We start from the raw sequence: 22,394 nt of genomic DNA, 5'->3' as shown, positions 1-22,394 counted from the left end.
TCAGCTGATATCTCAAAGTGCTGTACAGAAACCCAGCCTAAAACCCCAAACAGCAAGCAATGCAGGTGTAGAAGCACGGTGGCTAGGAACAACTCCCTAGAAAGGCCAAAACCTAGGAAGAAACCTAGAGAGGAACCAAGCTATGTGGGGTGGCCAGTCCTCTTCTGGCTGTGCCGGGTGGAGATTATAACAGAACATGGCCAAGATGTTCAAATGTTCATAAATGACCAGCATGGTCAAATAATAATAATCACATGCAGAACAGTTGAAACTGGAGCAGCAGCAAGGCCAGGTGGACTGGGGACAGCAAGGAGTCATCATGCCAGGTAGTCCTGAGGCATGGTCCTAGGGCTCAGGTCCTCCGAGAGAGAGAAAGAAAGAGAGAATTAGAGAGAGCATACTTAAATTCGCACAGGACACCGGATAGGACAGGGGAATTACTCCAGATATGACAAACTGACCCTAGCCCCCCGACACAAACTACTGCAGCATAAATACTGGAGGCTGAGACAGGAGGGGTCAGGAGACACTGTGGCCCCATCCGATGACACACCCGGACAGGGCCAAACAGGAAGGATATAGCCCCACCCACTTTGCCAAAGCACAGCCCCCACACCACTAGAGGGATATCTTCAACCACCAACTTACCATCCTGAGACAAGGCCGAGTATTGCCCACAAAGATCTCCGCCACGGAACAACCCAAGTGGGAGCGCCAACCCAGACAGGAAGATCACATCAGTGACTCAACCCACTCAAGTGACGCACCCCTCCTAGGGACAGCATGAAAGAGCACCAGTAAGCCAGTGACTCAGCCCCTGTAATAGGGTTAGAGGCAGAGAATCCCAGTGGAAAGAGGGGAACCGGCCAGGCAGAGACAGCAAGAGCGGTTCGTTGCTCCAGAGCCTTTCCGTTCACCTTCACACTCCTGGGCCAGACTACACTCAATCATATGACCCACTGAAGAGAAGAGTCTTCAGTAAAGACTTAAAGGTTGAGACCGAGTTTGTGTCTCTCACATGGGTAGGCAGACCATTCCATAAAAATGGAGCTCTATAGGAGAAAGCCCTGCCTCCAGCTGTTTGCTTAGAAATTCTAGGGACAATTAGGAGGCATGCGTCTTGTGACCGTAGCGTACGTGTAGGTATGTACGGCAGGACCAAATCAGAGAGATAGGTAGGAGCAAGCCCATATAATGCTTTGTAGGTTAGCAGTAAAACCTTGAAATCAGCTCTTGCCTTGACAGGAAGCCAGTGTAGGGAGGCTAGTACTGGAGTAATATGATCAAAATGTTTGGTTCTAGTCAGGATTCTAGCAGCCGTGTTTAGCACTAACTGAAGTTTATTTTGTGCTTTATCCGGGTAGCTGGAAAGTAGAGCATTGCAGTAGTCTAACCTAGAAGTAGCAAAAGCATGGATACATTTTTCTGCATCATTTTTGGACAGAAAGTTTCTGATTTTTGCAATGTTACGTAGATGGAAAAAAGCTGTCCTTGAAACAGTCTTGATATGTTCGTCAAAAGAGAGATCAGGGTCCAGAGTAACGCAGAGGTCCTTCACAGTTTTATTTGAGACGACTGTACAACCATTAAGATTAATTGTCAGATTCAACAGAAGATATCTTTGTTTCTTGGGACCTAGAACAAGCATCTCTGTTTTGTCCGAGTTTAAAAGTAGAAAGTTTGCAGCCATCCACTTCCTTATGTCTGAAACACAGACTTCTAGCGAGGACAATTTTGGGTCTTCACCATGATTCATTGAAATGTACAGCTGTGTATCATCCACATAGCAGTGAAAGTTAACATTATGTTTTCGAATGACATCCCCAAGAGGTAAAATATATAGTGAAAACAATAGTGGTCCTAAAACGGAACCTTGAGGAACCCCCGAAATTTACAGTTGATTTGTCAGAGGGCAAACCATTCACAGAGACAAACTGATATCTTTCCGACAGATAAGATCTAAACCAGGCCAGAACTTGTCCATGTAGACCAATTTGGGTTTCCAATCTCTCCAAAAGAAAGTGGTGATCGATGGTATTAAAAGCAGCACTAAGGTCTAGGAGCACAAGGACAGATGCAGAGCCTCGGTCTGATGCCATTAATAGGTAATTTACCACCTTCACAAGTGCAGTCTCAGTGCTATGATGGGGTCTGAAACCAGACTGAAGCATTTCGTATACATTGTTTGTCTTCAGGAAGGCAGTGAGTTGCTGCGCAACAGCCTTTTCTACATTTTTTTGAGAGGAATGGAAGATTCAATATAGGCTGATAGTTTTTTTAGATTGTTTTTTCATATTTTCTGGGTCAAGGTTTGGCTTTTTCAAGAGAGGCTTTATTACTGCCACTTTTAGTGAGTTTGGTACACATCCGGTGGATAGAGAGCCATTTATGTTCAACATAGGAGGGCCAAGCACAGGAAGGAGCTCTTTCAGTAGTTTAGTTGGAATAGGGTCCAGTATGCAGCTTGAAGGTTTAGAGGCCATGATTATTTTCATCATTGTGTCAAGAGATATAGTACTAAAACACTTGAGTGTCTCTCTTGATCCTAGGACCTGGCAGTTGTGTAGACTCAGAACAACTGAGCTTTGAAGGAATATGCAGATTTAAAGAGGAGTCCGTAATTTGCTTTCTAATAATCATGATCTTTTCCTCAAAGAAGTTCATGAATTTATTACTGCTGAAGTGAAAGCCATCCTCTCTTGGGGAATGCTGCTTTTTAGTTAACTTTGCGACAGTATCAAAAAGGAATTTCGGATTGTTCTTATTTTCCTCAATCAAGTTGGAAAAATAGGATGATCGAGCAGCAGTAAGGGCTCTTCGATACTGCACGGTACTGTCTTTCCAAGCTAGTCGGAAGACTTCCGTTCCAATTTTCTGGAAACTTGCTTTAGAGCTCGGGTATTTTCTGTATACCAGGGAGCTAGTTTCTTATGACAAATGTTTTTAATTTTTAGTGGTGAAACTGCATCTAGGGTATTGCGCAAGGTTAAATTGAGTTCCTCAGTTGGGTGGTTAACTGATTTTTGTCCTCTGTGTAATGCTCCGGGTGTCGTGGGTGTGGAGTCAAATGCAGGAGACAGAGAGTTCAATGCTGCGCGTCTTTTAATCGCACCAATGCACCACAGGGTGCTCACAAAAACGTTACGTTCCCAAAACACAGGGAAATCAAAATGTACAATGGGAAACAATCCCGACCGGACACTAACACGTGCCTATACCACAGAGCCGAAGGTTTACATAGAAATAATCCCGCACAACAACCAGGCGGGCCGGCTGTCTAATAAAGACAAACTAATTAAACATTCACAGGTGCTACCACTCAACATACAAGGAGGGGAAGGAAAAACAATCAGTGGCAGCTAATAGGCTGGTGACGACGACCGCCGAGCGCCACCTGCCCGGGAAAGGGAAACACCCTCGGTCGGACTCGTGACACTCTGACATCCTTGGGTAGACAGAGGGAGTCTGGAAGGACATCAAGGAATCTTTGTATTGTCTGTGAATTTATAGCATGACTTTTGATGTTCCTTGGTTGGGGTCTGAGCAGATTATTTGTTGCAATTGCAAACGTAATAAAATGGTGTCCGATAGTCCAGGATTATGAGGAAAAACATTAAGATCCACAACATTTATTCCATGGGACAAAACTAGGTCCAGAGTATGACAGTGAGTAGGTCCAGAGACATGTTGGACAAAACCCACTGAGTCGATGATGGCTCCGAAAGCCTTTTGGAGTGGGTCTGTGGACTTTTCCATGTGAATATTAAAGTCACCAAAGATTAGAATATTATCTGCTATGACTACAAGGTCCAATAGGAATTCAGAGAACTCAATGAGGAACGCTGTATATGGCCCAGGAGGCCTGTAAACAGTAGCTATAAAAAGTGATTTTATTAGTTGCAGGATTTTATCTGAAGAGAGAGGGGAGAAAGAGGTCAAGGCATTGGGTAGTTCTATGTGAGTGGGACCAGTGGACTCAGTAGGCTGATTTAAAGAGTAGATGTTGTCAACCTTCTTTTCAAAGTGGTTGACAAAGTCATCCGCAGAGAGGGAGCAGGGAGGGGGATGGAAGATAGAAAATAGTTTCTTAGGGTTAGAGGCAGAAGCCTGAAATTTAGAGTGATAGAAAGTGCCTTTAGCAGTGCATACAGAGGAAGAGAAGGTAGAGAGGAGCGAGTGGAAGGACGATAGGTCCCACGGAAGTTTAGTTCTCCTCCATTCTTTGCTCACCTGCCTGTAAGCTCGCAGTAAGTCACTAAGCCATGAAGCAGAATAGAATAGATGTGTCTTTTGGCTGTCTTTTAATTCTCCCAGGACACCTCCCTTAAACGCACAAGGCTTGGAGTAGCTGGGAGTAAAGTAGGATCAGATTCCCCACACTGCCCTGTCAGACACCTTCTCTCTAACTTTCAAAGAGAACTGCCACCTCTACCTCCCTGTAGGTGCTGAACCTCTTCCTGGCCTTGCTGCTCAGCTCATTCAGTGGAGACAACCTGTCCAGTGATGACGACGGTGAGATGAACAACCTCCAGATCGCCATCGGCAGGATCAACTGGGGCATCGACTGGGTGAAAGCCTCTGTCCGCCACATGGTCCTGCAGCTACTGGGCAAAAAGGCCACCGGGGACAAGGAAGGGGGTGAGGGGATCGAAGGAAACCCCGAAAAGGAGACCTTTGCACTAAACCACTTAGACACGTGCCAGGATTCCAAGATGGCCGACGGGATGACCAACTGTGTGGACGGGCTTCAGGCAGACGGCGAGATGAGCCTCAATGTGCCCATTGCCCAGGGGGAGACGGACTTTGAGAACGATGATGACTACAGTGGGTCTTTTACATCAGATGAAGAAAATGGACAGGGTGATCACTTGAAGGTACAGTATGATGGCAAACTGAAGACGATAATTGTACTCTGCTTTATCTATGAACTAATAATTGTAAGTTAATAAACTACTTATAAACCCTTCATAAATCTTTCAAGTATACCATGTAAAGTGTTATCTGGATATTTAAGCAAACAAGTATAAGAATCAGGACAAATCTCACTTAGTTCTTCAATCCGAGTTCACAATCCTACATGAGTTAAATTTCTCCTCTCTCTCCTATCCTGAAGTCGTGGCTGACATTTTGTCTCAGCCACTCAGTCTCTTTCCTCCCCATCCATAGTTGTGGGGTGCAGTGGGTGACGAGTCCTCGGTGTGCAGCACGGTGGACTATGTACCTGAACCAGAGCCTGTGGAAGAGGAGGAAGAGGAGGAGCCAGAGCCAGAGGAACCAGAAGCTTGCTTCACTGATGGTACACAGGAAATACTGTCCCCTGCTTAAATAGATCTGGGTTGGGTTTCCTGATTTTCATGGTCTTTACAATGTATTGTTACTAAATTACAAAAATGCAACGCTAATATCAAGTGTTTGATGTCTAATTTTCTTGTGGAAATATCTGTAAACTTTGTCCCATATCACACAAATTGGCACATCAGCATTCACAGAGAGAGAGTTACTACAGTGCCTTGCGAAAGTATTCGGCCCCCTTGAACTTTGCGACCTTTTGCCACATTTCAGGCTTCAAACATAAAGAAATAAAACTGTATTTTTTGTGAAGAATCAACAAGTGGGACACAATCATGAAGTGGAACGACATTTATTGGATATTTAAAACTTTTTTAACAAATCAAAAACTGAAAAATTGGGCGTGCAAAATTATTCAGCCCCCTTAAGTTAATACTTTGTAGCGCCACCTTTTGCTGCGATTACAGCTGTAAGTCGCTTGGGGTATGTCTCTATCAGTTTTGCACATCGAGAGACTGACATTTTTTCCCATTCCTCCTTGCAAAACAGCTCGAGCTCAGTGAGGTTGGATGGAGAGCATTTGCGAACAGCAGTTTTCAGTTCTTTCCACAGATTCTTGATTGGATTCAGGTCTGGACTTTGACTTGGCCATTCTAACACCTGGATATGTTTATTTTTGAACCATTCCATTGTACATTTTGCTTTATGTTTTGGATCATTGTCTTGTTGGAAGACAAATCTCCGTCCCAGTCTCAGGTCTTTTGCAGACTCCATCAGGTTTTCTTCCAGAATGGTCCTGTATTTGGCGCCATCCATCTTCCCATCAATTTTAACCATCTTCCCTGTCCCTGCTGAAGAAAAGCAGGCCCAAACCATGATGCTGCCACCACCATGTTTGACAGTGGGGATGGTGTGTTCAGCTGTGTTGCTTTTACGCCAAACATAACGTTTTGCATTGTTGCCAAAAAGTTCAATTTTGGTTTCATCTGACCAGAGCACCTTCTTCCACATGTTTGGTGTGTCTCCCAGGTGGCTTGTGGCAAACTTTAAACAACACTTTTTATGGATATCTTTAAGAAATGGCTTTCTTCTTGCCACTCTTCCATAAAGGCCAGATTTGTGCAATATACGACTGATTGTTGTCCTATGGACAGAGTCTCCCACCTCAGCTGTAGATCTCTGCAGTTCATCCAGAGTGATCATGGGCCTCTTGGCTGCATCTCTGATCTGTCTTCTCCTTGTATGAGCTGAAAGTTTAGAGGGACGGCCAGGTCTTGGTAGATTTGCAGTGGTCTGATACTCCTTCCATTTCAATATTATCGCTTGCACAGTGCTCCTTGGGATGTTTAAAGCTTGGGAAATCTTTTTGTATCCAAATCCGGCTTTAAACTTCTTCACAACAGTATCTCGGACCTGCCTGGTGTGTTCCTTGTTCTTCATGATGCTCTCTGCGCTTTTGACGGACCTCTGAGACTATCACAGGTCCATTTATACGGAGACTTGATTACACACAGGTGGATTGTATTTATCATCATTAGTCATTTAGGTCAACATTGGATCATTCAGAGATCCTCACTGAACTTCTGGAGAGAGTTTGCTGCACTGAAAGTAAAGGGGCTGAATAATTTTGCACGCCCAATTTTTCAGTTTGTGATTTGTTAAAAATGTTTGAAATATCCAATAAATGTCGTTCCACTTCATGATTGTGTCCCACTTGTTGTTGATTCTTCACAAAAAAATACAGTTTTATATCTTTATGTTTGAAGCCTGAAATGTGGCAAAAGGTCGCAAAGTTCAAGGGGGCCCAATACTTTCGCAAGGCACTGTATATTCTATTTCATGTAAGGTGGGACCATAGAGTTTGGAGTCACAGCTTAATAATGTCAGTAAAGTGATTGCCATGATTCGTCACATCACATTTTATTTGCGGGATTGTCCAACTCGCTCAGGACCTGGCTAGACTTTAGGCTATGCTACACAGACAGCACCTCGGGGGGCAAGTGAAACAGTCCAAATGAAGCGTACAAAAACACCATGTTGGCATTTCTCTCGCTCTCTCCAGGCTGTATCGCTCGATGGCCGTGTCTGACATTTGACGTCTCTCAGGGCAGAGGCAAGAAGTGGTGGAACCTCCGCAGGACCTGTTTCACCATCGTGGAACACGACTACTTTGAGACCTTCATAGTCTTCATGATCCTCCTAAGCAGTGGAGCTCTGGTGAGTGAGTCCCTGGTCGTTGACCTATTTACAGTTGATACTCCATTACTCTGGGAAGGCCACTGGTTATATATATTGAGATCCATTTTCTTTGGCTCACTTCTGATAGGCTTTTGAGGATATTTACATTGAGAGGAGAAGAACTATCAAAATCATCCTGGAGTATGCAGACAAAGTCTTCACCTATGTCTTTATCATTGAGATGCTCTTAAAATGGGTGGCGTACGGCTTCAAGACCTACTTCACCAACGCTTGGTGTTGGCTGGACTTCCTAATTGTGGATGTAAGTTTCCATTGAATTGTTTTTGGAGTGATATTTACACAGAATGAAACGTGGGTTAAGCAATGTTACAACTATTATCACTGTTGTGGGCGAGCTCCATAATACATGTACGTGAAAATCAAGGAAGACATTGACATTTGTGTTACCTTGTATTCTCCGCAAGTAATTGATTTTTTTTGTTATCCTGCTTGGCAGAAAATACAAGACCTTAAATTTGTAAAGTTTTGGTCATTCGAACAAGCATATAACGAGATGTTGGGTGACTACAATGACGTTACAATCCTGCCTCAGGTTTCCTTAGTCACTTTAGGAGCTAACTGGATGGGCTACTCTGAACTTGGACCAATCAAGTCTCTTAGAACACTCAGGGCTCTAAGGCCACTTCGAGCCCTGTCAAGATTTGAGGGAATGAGGGTGAGTAACTGTTTCAAACCTATCAGTACAACACTTAAATATCCACGCAGACAGAGAAAGACACACCGACAGAAATGCTGATACAGACAATCCTAAACGTATACACACACTGACACATCTCTGACAGTGACGTCTTGTGACAGAGTTGACTGTGGTTAGCTATGACTATTGCGATTGAGGTGATGGTCATGACTGACTGTTAGGATGTAGGTGGCGTTAGGGGTCATCACTGACTATTGTGACGGAGGTGACTACTTGTGACAAGTGTATTATTCTCATGACTTACTACTGTGACAGAGCTGGCGTTAGTGGTCGTGACTGACTATTTTGACTGCAGGGAGCATGTCTTACTATTGGGACAGAGGTGACTGCAGTGGTCATAAATTACTATTGTGACCGAGGTGATGTTAGTGGTCATCATGACTGACTATTGTGACGAAGGTGGTGTTAGCTGTCTTGACTGACTATTTTGACTGCAGGGAGCATGTCTTACTATTGGGACAGAGGTGACTGCAGTAGTCATATAAATTACTATTGTGACCGAGGTGATGTTAGTGGTCATCATGACTGACTATTGTGACGAAGGTGGTGTTAGCTGTCTTGACTGACTATTTTGACTGCAGGGAGCATGACTTAGTGTTGGGTGGCGGTGACTGCAGTGGTCATGGCTGACTATTGTAACGGAGGTGACTTTGATGGTTTTGACTACACTGTGTCCTGTCTATGGGAGGAAGGTGGTGGTAAACGCTCTTGTCGGCGCCATCCCCTCCATCTTCAACGTGCTGCTGGTGTGCCTCATCTTCTGGCTCATCTTCAGCATCATGGGGGTCAACCTGTTTGCCGGAAAGTTCTACCGCTGCATCAACACCACCACGGAGGAGCTGTTCCCCATCACCGAGGTCAACAACAGGAGTGACTGCCTTGCCCTGCAGCACGCCACCCAGGAAGCCCGCTGGGTCAACGTCAAAGTCAACTACGACAACGTGGGCTTGGGCTACCTCTCTCTGCTGCAAGTGGTGAGGGCCAGGGTTTCTAAGATGCATGGGTGCTGTGCGCTGGCTCTCAAGCTGTGGCCCAATCCTCCTCCTGGAGAGCTACCCTTCCTCCTGGCTTTTGCTCCAACCCTACTCTAGCACACCTGATTCAACTAATTAGCTGCTCACCAGGAACTCGATTAACTGAATCAAGTGTGTAACAACAGGTTTGGAGCAAATGCCTGCATACCCGGTAGCAAGAGACTTGGTCATCCCCTGGTCTACTAAAGTATTTAATATTGTTTCCTTCTCTGAGGGTGTTGGTGTACTCAAAAGTATCTGAAAAAAAAGTGCCCTATCTCTCTACAGGCCACATTTAAAGGCTGGATGGACATCATGTATGCTGCCGTGGACTCTCGAGAAGTAGGTACTTATATAAGATACTGTAATATAAACATTTGGTTTGGGGAGCAGTTATTACCACAGAATACAAAAGTCATAGCATTCATGAGTAAGCCATTGAAAAATGTGTATACATGCTTTATAAATGATCATAAATGTGATTCATGCTTGTGAATTGTAAACGCTTCAAAATGCTTTTATTAAAAGTGTATAGTTATACACAGTTGGTCAGATGTTATTCATGCTTATTCAGGAAAGTCATTTCAAAGTGTTAATCGTTTTTTTGTTTGTTTGACGAGCGAAACTATTTATGGTCCCCTAGGTGGAGGAGCAGCCCTCGTATGAGATCAACCTCTACATGTACATCTACTTTGTCATCTTCATCATCTTCGGCTCCTTCTTCACCCTCAATCTTTTCATTGGTGTCATTATTGACAATTTCAACCAGCAAAAGAAAAAGATAAGCGCCATCTCTTTTTTATTTATTTTTTACTAGTAAATAAAGTGATTAATAGATGACAGATATATATAGTTGGATATAGAAATCCCCGACAACTGGATGAGTCGCCATTTTGTAAAGGTTCGGAAATGACCCAACCATTATGCAGAAATGTTGAATATAATAGTAAACTACGTTCATATTATGTGAATAAAGGCAACAGGCCGTGTACGTCTCTGGAGGAATCTAGTCAAGGTAGCGAGCCTTACATCACCTCTCAGTAGGACAATAATGAACATGTCTAACTTGCGCCGTTATGCAATTATTAAGAGACAAGATACAAATGGCTTGTTCTAGCATTCACTTATTCAGGCAAGCACATCAGAGATGTCAATGTGGTACCCAAGCATATGCTATGTGTATAGTGTAAATAACAACTACCAATAGACCTACTAAATTATAAGCGTGTAGTTAATCAAATAATTGCTCTGTAAAACGAGAAATGCATTTACTCAATTCAACTAATATAATTTATTAGTCCCGAAATAATTAGTGTACATTAATAAAACATGATATTTTTTTGCAAATGTATTAAAAATAAGTATTCAGATCCTTTACTCACTACTTTGTTGAAGCACCTTTGGCAGTGATTGCAGCCTCAAGTCTTCTTGGGTATGATGCGACAAGCTTGACACATCTGTATTTGAGGAGTTTCTCCCATTCTTCTCTGCAGATTTTCTCAAGCTCTGTCAGGTTGGATGGGGAATGTCGCTGCACAGCTATTTTCTCTCCAGAGATGTTTGATCTTGTTCAAGTTCGGGCTCTTGCTGGGCCACTCATGGACATTTAGACACGTGTCCCGAAACCACTCCTGCGTTACCTTGGCTGTGTGCTTAGGGTCATTGTCCTGTTGGAAGGTGAACCTTCACCCCAGTCGGAGGTCCTGAGCACTCTGGAGTAGGTGTTCATCAAGGATCTCTCTGTACTTTGCTCCATTCATATTTCCCTCAATCCTGACTAGTCTCCCAGTCCCTGCCGCTGAAAACCATTGGCACAGCATGATGCTGCCACCGCCATGCTTCACCGTAGGGATGATGCCAGCTTTCCTCCAGGCGTGACCCTTGGCATTCAAGCCAAGGAGTTCAATATTGGTTTCATCAGACAGGGGAATCTTGTTTCTCATGGTCTTGAGAGTCTGTAGGTGCCTTTTGGCAAGCTCCAAGCGGGCTGTCGTGCCTTTTACTGAGGAGTGGCTTTCGTCTGTCCACTCTACTATAAAGGCCTGATTGGTGGAGTACTGCAGAGATGGTTGTCCATCTGGAAGGTTCTCCCATCTCCACAGAGGAATTCTGGAGCTCTGTCAGAGTGACCATTGGGTTCTTGGTCACCTCCCTGACCAACGCCCTTCTCCTCCGATTGCTCACTTTGGCATGGCGGCCAGCTCTAGGAAGAGTCTTGATGTTTCCAAACTTCTTCCATTTAAGAATGATGGGGGCCACTGTGTTCTTGGTAACCTTCAAATGCTGCAGAAATGTTTTGGTACCCTTACCCAGATCTGTGCCTCGACACAATCCCGTCTTGGAGCTTTACAGACAATTCCTTCGACGTCATGGCTTGGTTTTTGCTCTGATATGCACTGTCAACTGTGGGACCTTATATAGACAGATGTGTGCCTTTCCAAATCATGTCCAATCAATTGAATTTACCACAGGTGGACTCCAAGTTGTAGAAACATCTCAAGGATGATCAATTGAAACAGGATGCACCTGAGCTCAATTTCAAGTATCATTGCAAAGGGTCTGAATACTTATGTAAATAAGGTATTTCTGTCTTTTATTTTTAATAAATGTGCTAAAATGTCAAACTGTTTTCGCTTTGTCATTATGGGGTATTATTTGGTGAGGATTTTAGATTAAAGCTGTAACGTAACAAAATGTGGAAAAAGTGAAGGGGTCTGAATACTTTCTGAATGCACTGTATACTGTACAGATACTCTTCAAGAATCAAACTGTATTTATAACTATTTTAAAAGTCCAACAATTGATGTACCAATCGCAGATTGACTACAAATTTTAAAAAATCAAGATTGAATATATACAGTTTTAATTCATTTTGATATATACCTGTATACATGTAAATGCCCAGAATAATTGTTGATTTGATTTTGATCCTGCACTTTGGTGACGACATCTTTATGACAGAGGAGCAGAAGAAATATCATGAAGCCATGAAGAAACTTGGCTCGAAGAAGCCAGTGAAGCCTATCCCAAGGCCTACGGTATGCAACACATAAATGGCATTCGGTTATAGCCACACACTTATGCTACTCTCTCTAGTATTAAGATTCATTACATCTTTCTAATCCAAGACTAAATGTACTCTACATAAGCACCTTCAATAAATAAATTGCTGATTATAGGGATTACGTCATTTGATCAATGATCTTTTGTGTTGAAAGTGCATTTTTTATGTGTAGAATTTCAATGTCAATCTTTTGACCAGTAATTGTGTGATACATTTCATGTACAAGTAATAATTCAATTATGTTATGGGGCTAGAGTCTGCAGGTCCTGCTCTGAGTATACCACATACCCAGTGACATTAAAATGCGTGACTTTGCCATGACATCATCGTTGACCCACCTTAGCCTGTTCTACACAACATTGGCTTTAACACACCTAAGGAAATTTGTGTTTGTGTCTCCCTCGCTCTCTCTTTCATGTGACCCTCGGGCCCCTACAGAACATGATTCAAGGCGCTGTGTTTGACTTCATCACTCAGCAGTTCTTTGACATCTTCATCATGGTCCTCATCTGCCTCAACATGGTCACCATGATGGTGGAGACGGACGACCAAAGCGCGGAGAAGGAAAATGTCCTTTACAAAATCAACCTGGCCTTCATCGTCGTTTTCACCGGCGAGTGTCTGCTCAAGATGTTTGCCCTTCGCCATTACTTCTTCACCATCGGATGGAATATTTTTGATTTTGTCGTGGTCATCCTGTCCGTTGCGGGTTTGTACCTCAATATTCTTTACACTGTATACCTTATTGTATACTGTACATAGGATAAGTCATAGACAAGTTACTACAGGGTTGGGGTCAATTCCATTTAAAATCAAGTTGATTCAGAAAGTAAACCAAATTCCAATTGAAAAATGCCACACTGAAAAGCATTGAAGATGAGATATTTCGACAGTAGATGGAGAGGTGTGATTGGTCATTAACCATTGTTTATCTAATTTCCCTTCAGGTATAATGCTGTCGGACATCATAGAGAAGTACTTTGTGTCACCCACCTTGTTCAGGGTCATCAGGCTGGCTAGGATAGGCAGGGTCCTGCGTCTCATCAAAGGTGCCAAGGGCATTCGGACGCTCTTATTTGCGTTGATGATGTCACTCCCTGCCCTGTTCAACATCGGCCTCCTGCTCTTCCTCATCATGTTCATCTTCTCCATATTCGGCATGTCCAACTTTGCCTACGTCAAAAAACAGGCAGGCATCGACGACATCTTCAATTTCCAGACGTTCGGCAGCAGTATTATCTGCCTGTTTGAGATCACCACCTCTGCGGGTTGGGATGGTCTTCTGCTGCCAATTCTAAACAGCGGTCCTCCAGACTGCGACCCAGACATTGAGAACCCGGGCTCGGACGTTCGGGGCAACTGCGGCAACCCAGGCATGGGTATCATGTTCTTTTGCAGTTACATCATCATGTCCTTCCTGGTGGTGGTTAACATGTACATTGCCATCATCCTGGAGAACTTCAACACGGCCCAAGAGGAGAGCGGGGACCTGCTGTGCGAGGATGACTTTGTGATGTTCGACGAGACCTGGGAGAAGTTCGACCTGGAGGGCACGCAGTTCATCGAATATGCCAAGCTGTCAGAGTTTTGTGACACCCTGCAGGAACCCCTGCGTATCGCCAAGCCCAACCGGATCAAGCTGATCTCGATGGACCTGCCCCTGGTCACGGGCGATAAGATTCACTGCCTGGACATCCTGCTGGCCGTCACCCAGGAGGTGCTGGGCGAAGGGGTGGAGATGACGGCCATGAAGGTGAGCATCGAGGCCAAGTTCAACATGAACAACCCCACGACCGACTCCTACGAGCCCATCACCACCACGCTGCGGCGCAAGGAGGAGGAGGCAGCAGCCGTGATCATCCAGCGGGCTTACCGCAAGCACCTTCTCAAGCGCTCCATCCTGCATGCCTCCTTCATGCGCCGCTCCAAGAGGCAGATAAGGCGGGAGGAGAACGAGGAGCCCCCGGAGACGGAGGGACTTCTGGTGCGAAAGATGAACGTGCTCTATGGGAGCGACCTGGACCTTGCCGCAGAGATGGAATTGGCTGGGTTGCGAGCGCAACCCATATCGGCCCCTCTGGTGTCCAATAGGTCATCGGACCTCCCCAAGCAAACTCAGACCACCAGGCCGGAGCCTGGCAGACCACTCCTCTTGGTGGTCCCCGTTGAGGTCACCAGTGAGGTGGTGTTACACTCAGCCCCTGTGACGTCTGATCCGCCATTGGACCTCCCCGAGCAAACACAACCCACAGGGCTGGAACCTACCTGGCCGGAGCCTGCTGGGCCAAACCTCTTGGTGGTCCCCATAGAGGTCACCCCCTATTTGTGTAGCCGTGAGTCAATAGACAGCCTGCGAGAGTCGATTGTATAACAAAAAGCACTTGAGGGAATTCACCATGGTCTTCCTATTGTATTTTTCACAGATTTGGCGAGTAATTTTATGTGTTGGGAGTGTCGCCAATATAGTTGACGCTTCCACATAGCACTACTATGAAGTGATTACAAGTAGCTGATGGTTTAGGTATAATAATTAAAGTCAAGTTTATTGATCGTAATAGGGGGTCTCGTTTTCTATTTTTGTAAGGCCATTTCTAGAATTGATCTATATTTGACCACTGGACTGTTAGATAACTCTGTATTCTATTTTATACCTACAAACAATTCACAATCTCACAAAATATAAAATGTTTGATAATTAGTATCCATACATATCCCATAGGAATTGGGCATGTTTTTGACAGTGAACATTACCCACATCTAATTGTTTTGAAGGAATGCCTAAATGCCTTTATTGCCATAAAAACATTTCATACTCAGATCATGCCTTATTTTGACATTTTGGAATCACCTTATTTTTGGGGGGAAATCACCCAGATTCACCTGTGCCTACTCCAGTATGCCAAAGTGGAATTATGTTTTTCAAATTTTTTTTTATTTTTTATTTTAACAAATGAATTAAAAATGAAAAGCTGAAATGTCTTCAGTCAATAAGTAACTTATTAATTATGGCAAGCCTAAATACGTTCAGGAGTAAAAATCTGTCAAAAGTCATAAAATATGTTGCATGGACTGTGTGCAATAATAGTTTAACAGGATTTTTTGGGATGACTACCCCATCTCTGTACCCCACACATACAATTATCTGTAAGGTCCCTCAGTCGAGCAGTGAATTTCAAACACAGATTCAACCACGAAGACCAGGGAGTTTTTCCAATACCTTGCAAAAAAGGGCACCTATTGGTAGATGGGTAATAAAATAAAAAGCAGACATGAAGATTTTAATTCCACTTTGGATGGTGCATCAATACCCTCAGTCACTACAAAGATACAGGTGTCCTTCCTAACTACTCCGGGATTTCACCATAAGGCCAATGGTGACTTTAAAACAGTTAGAGTTTAATGGCTGTGATAGGACAAAACTGAGGATGGATCAACAACATTGTAGTTACTCCACAATACTAACTTAATTGACAGAGTGAAGAGAAGAAAGCCTTTACAGAATACAAATATTCCAAGACATGCATCCTTTTTGCAACAAGGCACAAAAGTAATACTGAAAAAATTGTGGCAAAGCAATTCACTTGATGTCATAAATACAAAGTGTTATGTTTGGGGCAAATCCAATACAACACATTACTGAGGACCACTCCAAATTTTCAAGCATAGTGGTGGCTGCATCATGTTATGGGTATCCTTGTAATCATTAAGGACTGGCGAGTTTTTCAGGATGAAAAAGAAAAGGAATGGAGCTATGCACCAGCCTAATCCTAGAGGAAAACCTAGTTCAGTCTGCTTTCCACCAGGCACTGGGGGATTAATTCACCTTTCAGCAGGACAATAACCAAATCTACACTGGAGTTGCTTACCAAGAAGACACTGAATGTTTCTGAGTGGCCGAATTACAGTTTTGACTTAACTCTGCTTCAAAATCTATGGCAAGACCTGAAAATTGTTTTCCAGCAGTCATCAACAACCAATTTGTCAGAACTTGAAGATTTTTGTAAAGAATAATGGGAAAATGTTGCGCAATTCATGTGTGCAAAGCTCTTAGAGCCCTTACCCAGGAAGACTCACAGCTGTAATCGCTGCCAAAGGTGATTCTAACATGCATTGACTCAGGGGGTTGAATACTTATCTTATCAAGAAGTTCTATTTCTTATATATTTTTTTTTACAAATGTTAGCATTTTTCTTTCACTTTGACATTAGAGTGTTTTGTGTCGATCATTGACAAAAAATGACAAATCCATTTTAATCCCCCTTTGTAACATAACAAAATGTGGAAAAAGTCAAGGGGTGTGAATACATTCTGAAGGCACTGTATATCCCTCCAGTTCATGTTCAAGCAGAGGCACCCCCGTCTCAAGGCCCCTCGGAGGTGGCTGCATCACTGTGTCTAACAGGTCTACTGGTAATCATTTATTTTACAGTCCGGTATTGACCATTTAATTAATAAATGTCTTAATTAAAGTAAGTATAAATTAATTGAAATGGTAAGTACCCGTTTCAACCGGGATGTCACACAAATGATCCAAAATATTATATTTCTGGATTTTGTCTCTTCAGCTGTTAGTGTCATCTCCAAAATATATCTCCAAAATATATTTACGTACTGGGGTGGGTACCGGTTGGTTTACGAGGGAATAATTGTCAACTGAATGTTTACATGAGCCTTACGTGACACAACCGTGTACTGTTACTGGATGTCTGTCTGAAATGTCTCTGAGTGAGCCAATATAATTCTGTGTTGCAGTGGTGTGGATGTAGTTCATAATACGAGTGTGAGATCATGTGCAGTTTGTTTTATTGAGTTAATCAAAAATGTACATTTTTATTGACCAGGACCAGCCATGTAATCTTACCGGCACAATCGAGTCGTAGAACTATTCACTTAGCGCCTGATTCCAAGTTGGCTCCATTGAGCACCTGCGTAAGTCCCTCGTCTATTACTCTGCCTGCCCGGTGACTGTATATTCTTTGTTTTATTATTACGGCCAACAGACTATTGAATGATATAATTGTTTTGCTCTTCGGTCCCACTTTATTTAGTTAGTCCTCTATAGATGGTCTACACGTTCCAACTATCAGCAAAAGTTTCAACTTCAAGTCTGTTGACATGCAACAGTTTGCTGAGTTTTAGGGTTGAAGTTAGGGTCATGTTTAGGTATAGGGTTAAATTTAGGTTAAGGGCTAGGTTAGGGTTAGTGGATATTGTTTGAACAATTTGTTGATAGTTCACAGCAGGCAAAATTGGTTGAAATGACGTCATTTCGACAAATTCTGTCCACTGGCTTAGTTGAACGTCCATTTGCCATCAGTATGGGATTATCCAAATAAACTGTTATCGGCTCCTCTCCACATGCTGCTAGATGCCACAAGACTTATCACACATTTTCTCATGAGCAAGACTGCGTATCAAACACCTACCTACCTGCAGAATTAGTCTGAATACCAACACCCTGGTGATGTTTGGCATTTTGTACTTCCAATTCCATTTTGCACAAGCTTATATCAAATCTGACTCGCCCCCTTAGTGGGAAAACATGTTTGTAGAATATTAGCAAATGTATTGAAAATGAAATACAGAAATATATAATTGACATAAGTATTCACACCCCTGAGTCAGTATTTGTAGAAGCACCTTTGGCAGCGATTACAGCTGTCAGTCTTTCTGGGTAAGTCTCTAAGAGCTTCCCACACCTGGGCTTGAAGAATTTTCAAAATTCTTCAAGCTCTGTCAAATTGATTGTTCATCATTGCTAAACAACAATTTTCAGGTCTTGCCATAGAATTTCCAGTAGATTTAAGTCAAAACTATAACTCGGCCACTCAGGAACATTCACTGTCTTCTTGGTAAGCAACTCCACAGTGGATTTGGCCTTGTGTTTTAGGTTATTGTCCTTCTGAAAGGTGAATTCATCTCCCAGTGTCTAGTGGAAAGCAGATTGAACCATGTTTTCCTCTAGGATTTGGCCTATGCTTAGCTCCATTCCATTTCTTTTATATCCTGAAACACTGCCCGGTCTCTAACGGTTACAAGGATACCCATAACATGATGCAGCCACCACTATGCTTGAAATTATAGAGAGTAGTACACAGTAATGTGTTTTATGTTCTGGACAAATTACTTTGTATTCAGGACAAAAAGTGAATTACTTTGCTACATGTTTTGCAGTATTACTTCAGTGCCTTGCTGCAAACAGGATTCATGTTTTGCAATATTTGTATTCTGTACCGGCTTCCTTCTCTTCACTCTGTCAATCAGGTTAGTATTGTGGAGTAACTACGGTGTTGTTGATCCACCCTCAGTTTTCTCCTATCACAGCCATTAAACTCTAACTGTTTTAAAGTCACCATTGTCCTTATGGTGAAATCCCTGAGTACTGTCCTTCCTCACCGGTATCTGAGTTAGGAACGATGCCTAGGGTTACCAACTTTCTCACTACCAAATAAGGGACAAAAGGTTGCGTGCCAGTGCACGGTGTCACGGGGGTACGGTGTTGTGTGAATGAATATACAGTGTATATTCTTATTCAATTGGAAAGGCAAAACATTTGTATATTCCATTTAGCCTATAGCTTTACTAAAACTGTATCGTTGTGTAAACATATGTGAATAAACCTCTAAATAAATGATAAAATAAATCACATTTTGGACCTTTTTTACAGCAAAAAAATAACCTTTTCAAATGCAAAAGTGGAAAAGAGGGGCATGAGTCACTCACCAAGTCTACATATTTTTTGCTGCTCTTGACTGATTTCAAGCAGTCCTTGACTCTTGCATAGCCAGAGAGAAGTCATTATGTGACAAGTCACAGTTCCCAGATATTTGAATTTCTTTTTTCTTCAGCTCTGTGCTACAGCGGTTTCTTGAGTCTGACCATTTAATGGTCATCAGACAGAAAATCTTCTCTACAAAGGCATTTGAGTCTGGCACACTGAGGACCAATGAGACAATCCTGAACATGTTGATCAAGTTGGCTTTCCCTAGGTTTTGGAAAACTGCCACCTACTTCTCACTGCTACTTCTCACTGGTGGATTTTGTGGTATCCTGTCTGGCTTTCTGCATTTCCTCCCGCTAGCACAAAACTCTTCACAGAGTTGGTCCATACTGACTGTCATTTTGAGGGCCACCACCGCCTGCTCCAGGTCAGTGAAGGAGAGCTCACGAAGAATGCACCTTTAGCTAGCGTGGCCTTGTGCTTTTCTGTGGATGCATGCTGAGTTAGGTCATTCTCCCCTTCATGGCCAATTGAGAATTCCCGACACATAAAGTACAGAAAGCTTTCGTTGAGTCACCATTGACGGGCTTAACCCACGTCTTTTTACTTCACATTGTGCAGCTACAATAAACAGTCTTTTTTTGCATGTTTATCCATATTTCCTTGACAGACAGACTTTGCAGAAATTGGCTCGTTTACACTATACTGTGATTGGATGAATATACGGGACAAGGGAGGTCCCGTATGGAACAAAACAATTTAGCCCAATATAAGGGACATCCCGGCTAATACGGGACAGTTGGCAACCCTACTGGTGCCTGTATCTTTGTAGTGACTGGGTGTTTTGATACACCATCCAAAGGGTTCATTAATAACTTCACCATGCTCAAAAGGATATTCAATGTCTGATTTTTTATTTGTATTACCCGTCTACCAATAGGTGCAACAATTGGCGATGCATTGGAAAAACCACTTGGTCTTTGTGGTTGAATCTGCGTTTGAAATTCACTGCTCGACTGAGGGACCTTCCAATTATCTGTATGTGTTGTGTACAGAGATGAGGTAGTCAACAAAAAAATGGTTAAACACTACAGGATTATTGCACACAGAGTGGCTTGCTAAGCACATTTTTACTTCTGAACTTATTTAGGCTTGCCATAACATATGGGATGAATATTTATTGACTGAATACATTTCAGCTTTCAATTTGTTTCATCGTTTATTTTAAAAAATAGTATAAAAATATAATACAAAAAAAAAACATCATTCCACTTTGACATTATGGTATATTGTTTGTAGGCCAGTGACACATCTCTATTTAATCCAATCTAAATTCAGGGTGTAACACAACCAAATGTGTAAGAAGTCAGCAGGACAATAACCTAAAACACAAGGCCAAATATACACTGGAGTTGCTTACCAAGACAACGTTGAATGTTCACTTAAATTGACTCTCTGCCAAGACTGGAAAATGGCTGTCTAGCAATGATCAACAACCACCTTGACAGAGCTTGAAGAATTTTAAAAGGAATAATGGGCATCTATTGTACAATTCATATGTGCAAAACTCTTACAGGCATACCCAGAAATACACACAGCTGTAATCACTGCCAAAGGCGAGTCTAACATGTATTTACTCAGGGGTGTGAATACATATCTAAATGAGATATTTCTGTATTTAATTTTCAATACATTTGCTAAAATTTCTAAAAACATGTTTTCACTTTGTCATTATGGGGTACTTTGTGTAGAAAAAAAATCTATTTAATCAATTTTGAATTCAGGCTGTAGCACAACAGAATGTGAAATAAGTCAAGGGGTATGAATAATTTCTGAAGGCACGGGATGTGGACTTAACGCAACATTAGTCTGGAAGTCTGAACACAAATTTTGATTTTGGAGTGAACTGTCCCTTTAAGTCTTTACTCATGTTGTTATGATAGCTGCACTTACTGTTGTGCACGTTGTAATTGAATGAAACAAATATCTTACCTGGAAAATGTATAAATGAATGAAATAAGCACTTTTGAAGTGTTAAGGTTTTCCGTGCTAGAGTGTAGGAAGTTGTTGACCGTGTCTCTCGTTCTAAACTACTTGGAATGGAAGTAGAGCACCTTTTTAGTGTGTGTTCAACTGCTTTAAACGTCGTCCCTGAAATGAATGTAACAGCTGCCAGACCTTAACATATTTCTTAAATACTTCTTGTGAGGGGTCTCTTTTTCTTATGAAGAAACTGCAGTTGTGGCAGTAATTCCTATTACAAATACTAGAGATCTGCAGTGATGGTATCTGAGATGATATATCATCGCTGCAATACTTACATTGTTTGACAGCTTGCTCCTTAAATGGCAAAATCGAAATGAAATACATACTATATACCAATGTTTACATTTTCAATGTAGGGGGAGTCATATGCAAAACGTTAGTAGTAAGCTTATAATCAGTGTTGCCTGTATATACTTTTGGCTCAGTATTGGAGGTTCTCTTTTTTTTCTTGTGACTTTTTTCCCCCCCTTTGTATTATATTTAATGTATTTAATTAATGTACAATTTAACCATGTTACTTGAATAAAATATTTTAAAATGGGGGGAAAAGGAAACGGGCTGCTTTCATATGTTTCAAACTGTTCTGAAGTATTTGGAATGGAATGTCAGGTTTAGGGATCAGGGTTACATAATTGTAACTGTAATTGTGACTGTGTGAATAATACTGTATGTTGCAATGCGGGCTTTCCCACAGTAATAAATGCACGCCCTCTATTGGTTGCCCTTACATAAGCACAGATGACACGCAATATGCAATTATTTGTTGTTTCACACCAGCTATTTTTAAGGTTACAAGATGTATTGGCCACAGGTAAAAAAAAATTTAAAAAAGATCTTCAGAATTGAAAAGCTGTTACTGAAATGTAGTTTGTGCCAAAACAATTCCCCCAAATGACAATGATTTCCATAATACATATTTACATTTCAATTTCTTTTCACCAATGTCGAATAAGTAAATAATCAATTAATTCAGCAACTTCCAAGTGCTTATTCAGGGGAGAGTGAGTAAAAATGTAAAGACAGCGGTTGAGATTGGAAATGGAAAACTGTGAATACCGGAAGACCGATTGTCACAGACTGTCAGGCTAGTTTCACCTTTCTGTTGGGATTAGATGCGTATTGAATGTCTTGTACTTACATACAACGTACCATGCTGAGGTTGCTGAAATTCCAGAGAACCTTTGTCATATAGCATTTATAGCCATGTAACTAAACACTGTTGGTGAGTAGCCTTTAAGGGAAATAACACATTCAAATCCAAGTCTGTCAGATATTTTTAAACCTCTATAGTAGTCTAATGTCAAG

The 22,394-nt window shown here is 42.2% G+C and overlaps 1 protein-coding gene across 1 annotated transcript in view; it reads left to right on the top strand.

Moving 5' to 3' along the window:
• Nucleotides 1–21,638, top strand: part of scn4aa (sodium channel, voltage-gated, type IV, alpha, a) — a 52,607-nt gene extending 30,969 nt beyond the window's left edge. The window contains exons 15-25 of the mRNA XM_090202343.1: nt 4,443–4,874; nt 5,167–5,296; nt 7,352–7,506; nt 7,616–7,789; nt 8,081–8,203; nt 8,938–9,219; nt 9,547–9,600; nt 9,902–10,039; nt 12,195–12,296; nt 12,761–13,031; nt 13,270–21,638. Of these exons, the coding sequence (XP_090058469.1) occupies nt 4,443–4,874; nt 5,167–5,296; nt 7,352–7,506; nt 7,616–7,789; nt 8,081–8,203; nt 8,938–9,219; nt 9,547–9,600; nt 9,902–10,039; nt 12,195–12,296; nt 12,761–13,031; nt 13,270–14,693 (3,285 nt within the window). The 3' untranslated portion in view covers nt 14,694–21,638. The remainder of the gene's footprint in view (nt 1–4,442; nt 4,875–5,166; nt 5,297–7,351; nt 7,507–7,615; nt 7,790–8,080; nt 8,204–8,937; nt 9,220–9,546; nt 9,601–9,901; nt 10,040–12,194; nt 12,297–12,760; nt 13,032–13,269) is intronic.
• Nucleotides 21,639–22,394: the final 756 nt, after the last annotated feature.

Source organism: Oncorhynchus mykiss, chromosome 16 (genome assembly GCF_057628025.1).
Source record: "Oncorhynchus mykiss isolate SJ-2025 chromosome 16, ASM5762802v1, whole genome shotgun sequence".
NCBI lineage: Eukaryota > Metazoa > Chordata > Actinopteri > Salmoniformes > Salmonidae > Oncorhynchus > Oncorhynchus mykiss.
The sequence above is the reverse complement of the archived record's forward strand: the minus strand, read 5'-3'. Positions and strand labels throughout refer to the sequence as shown.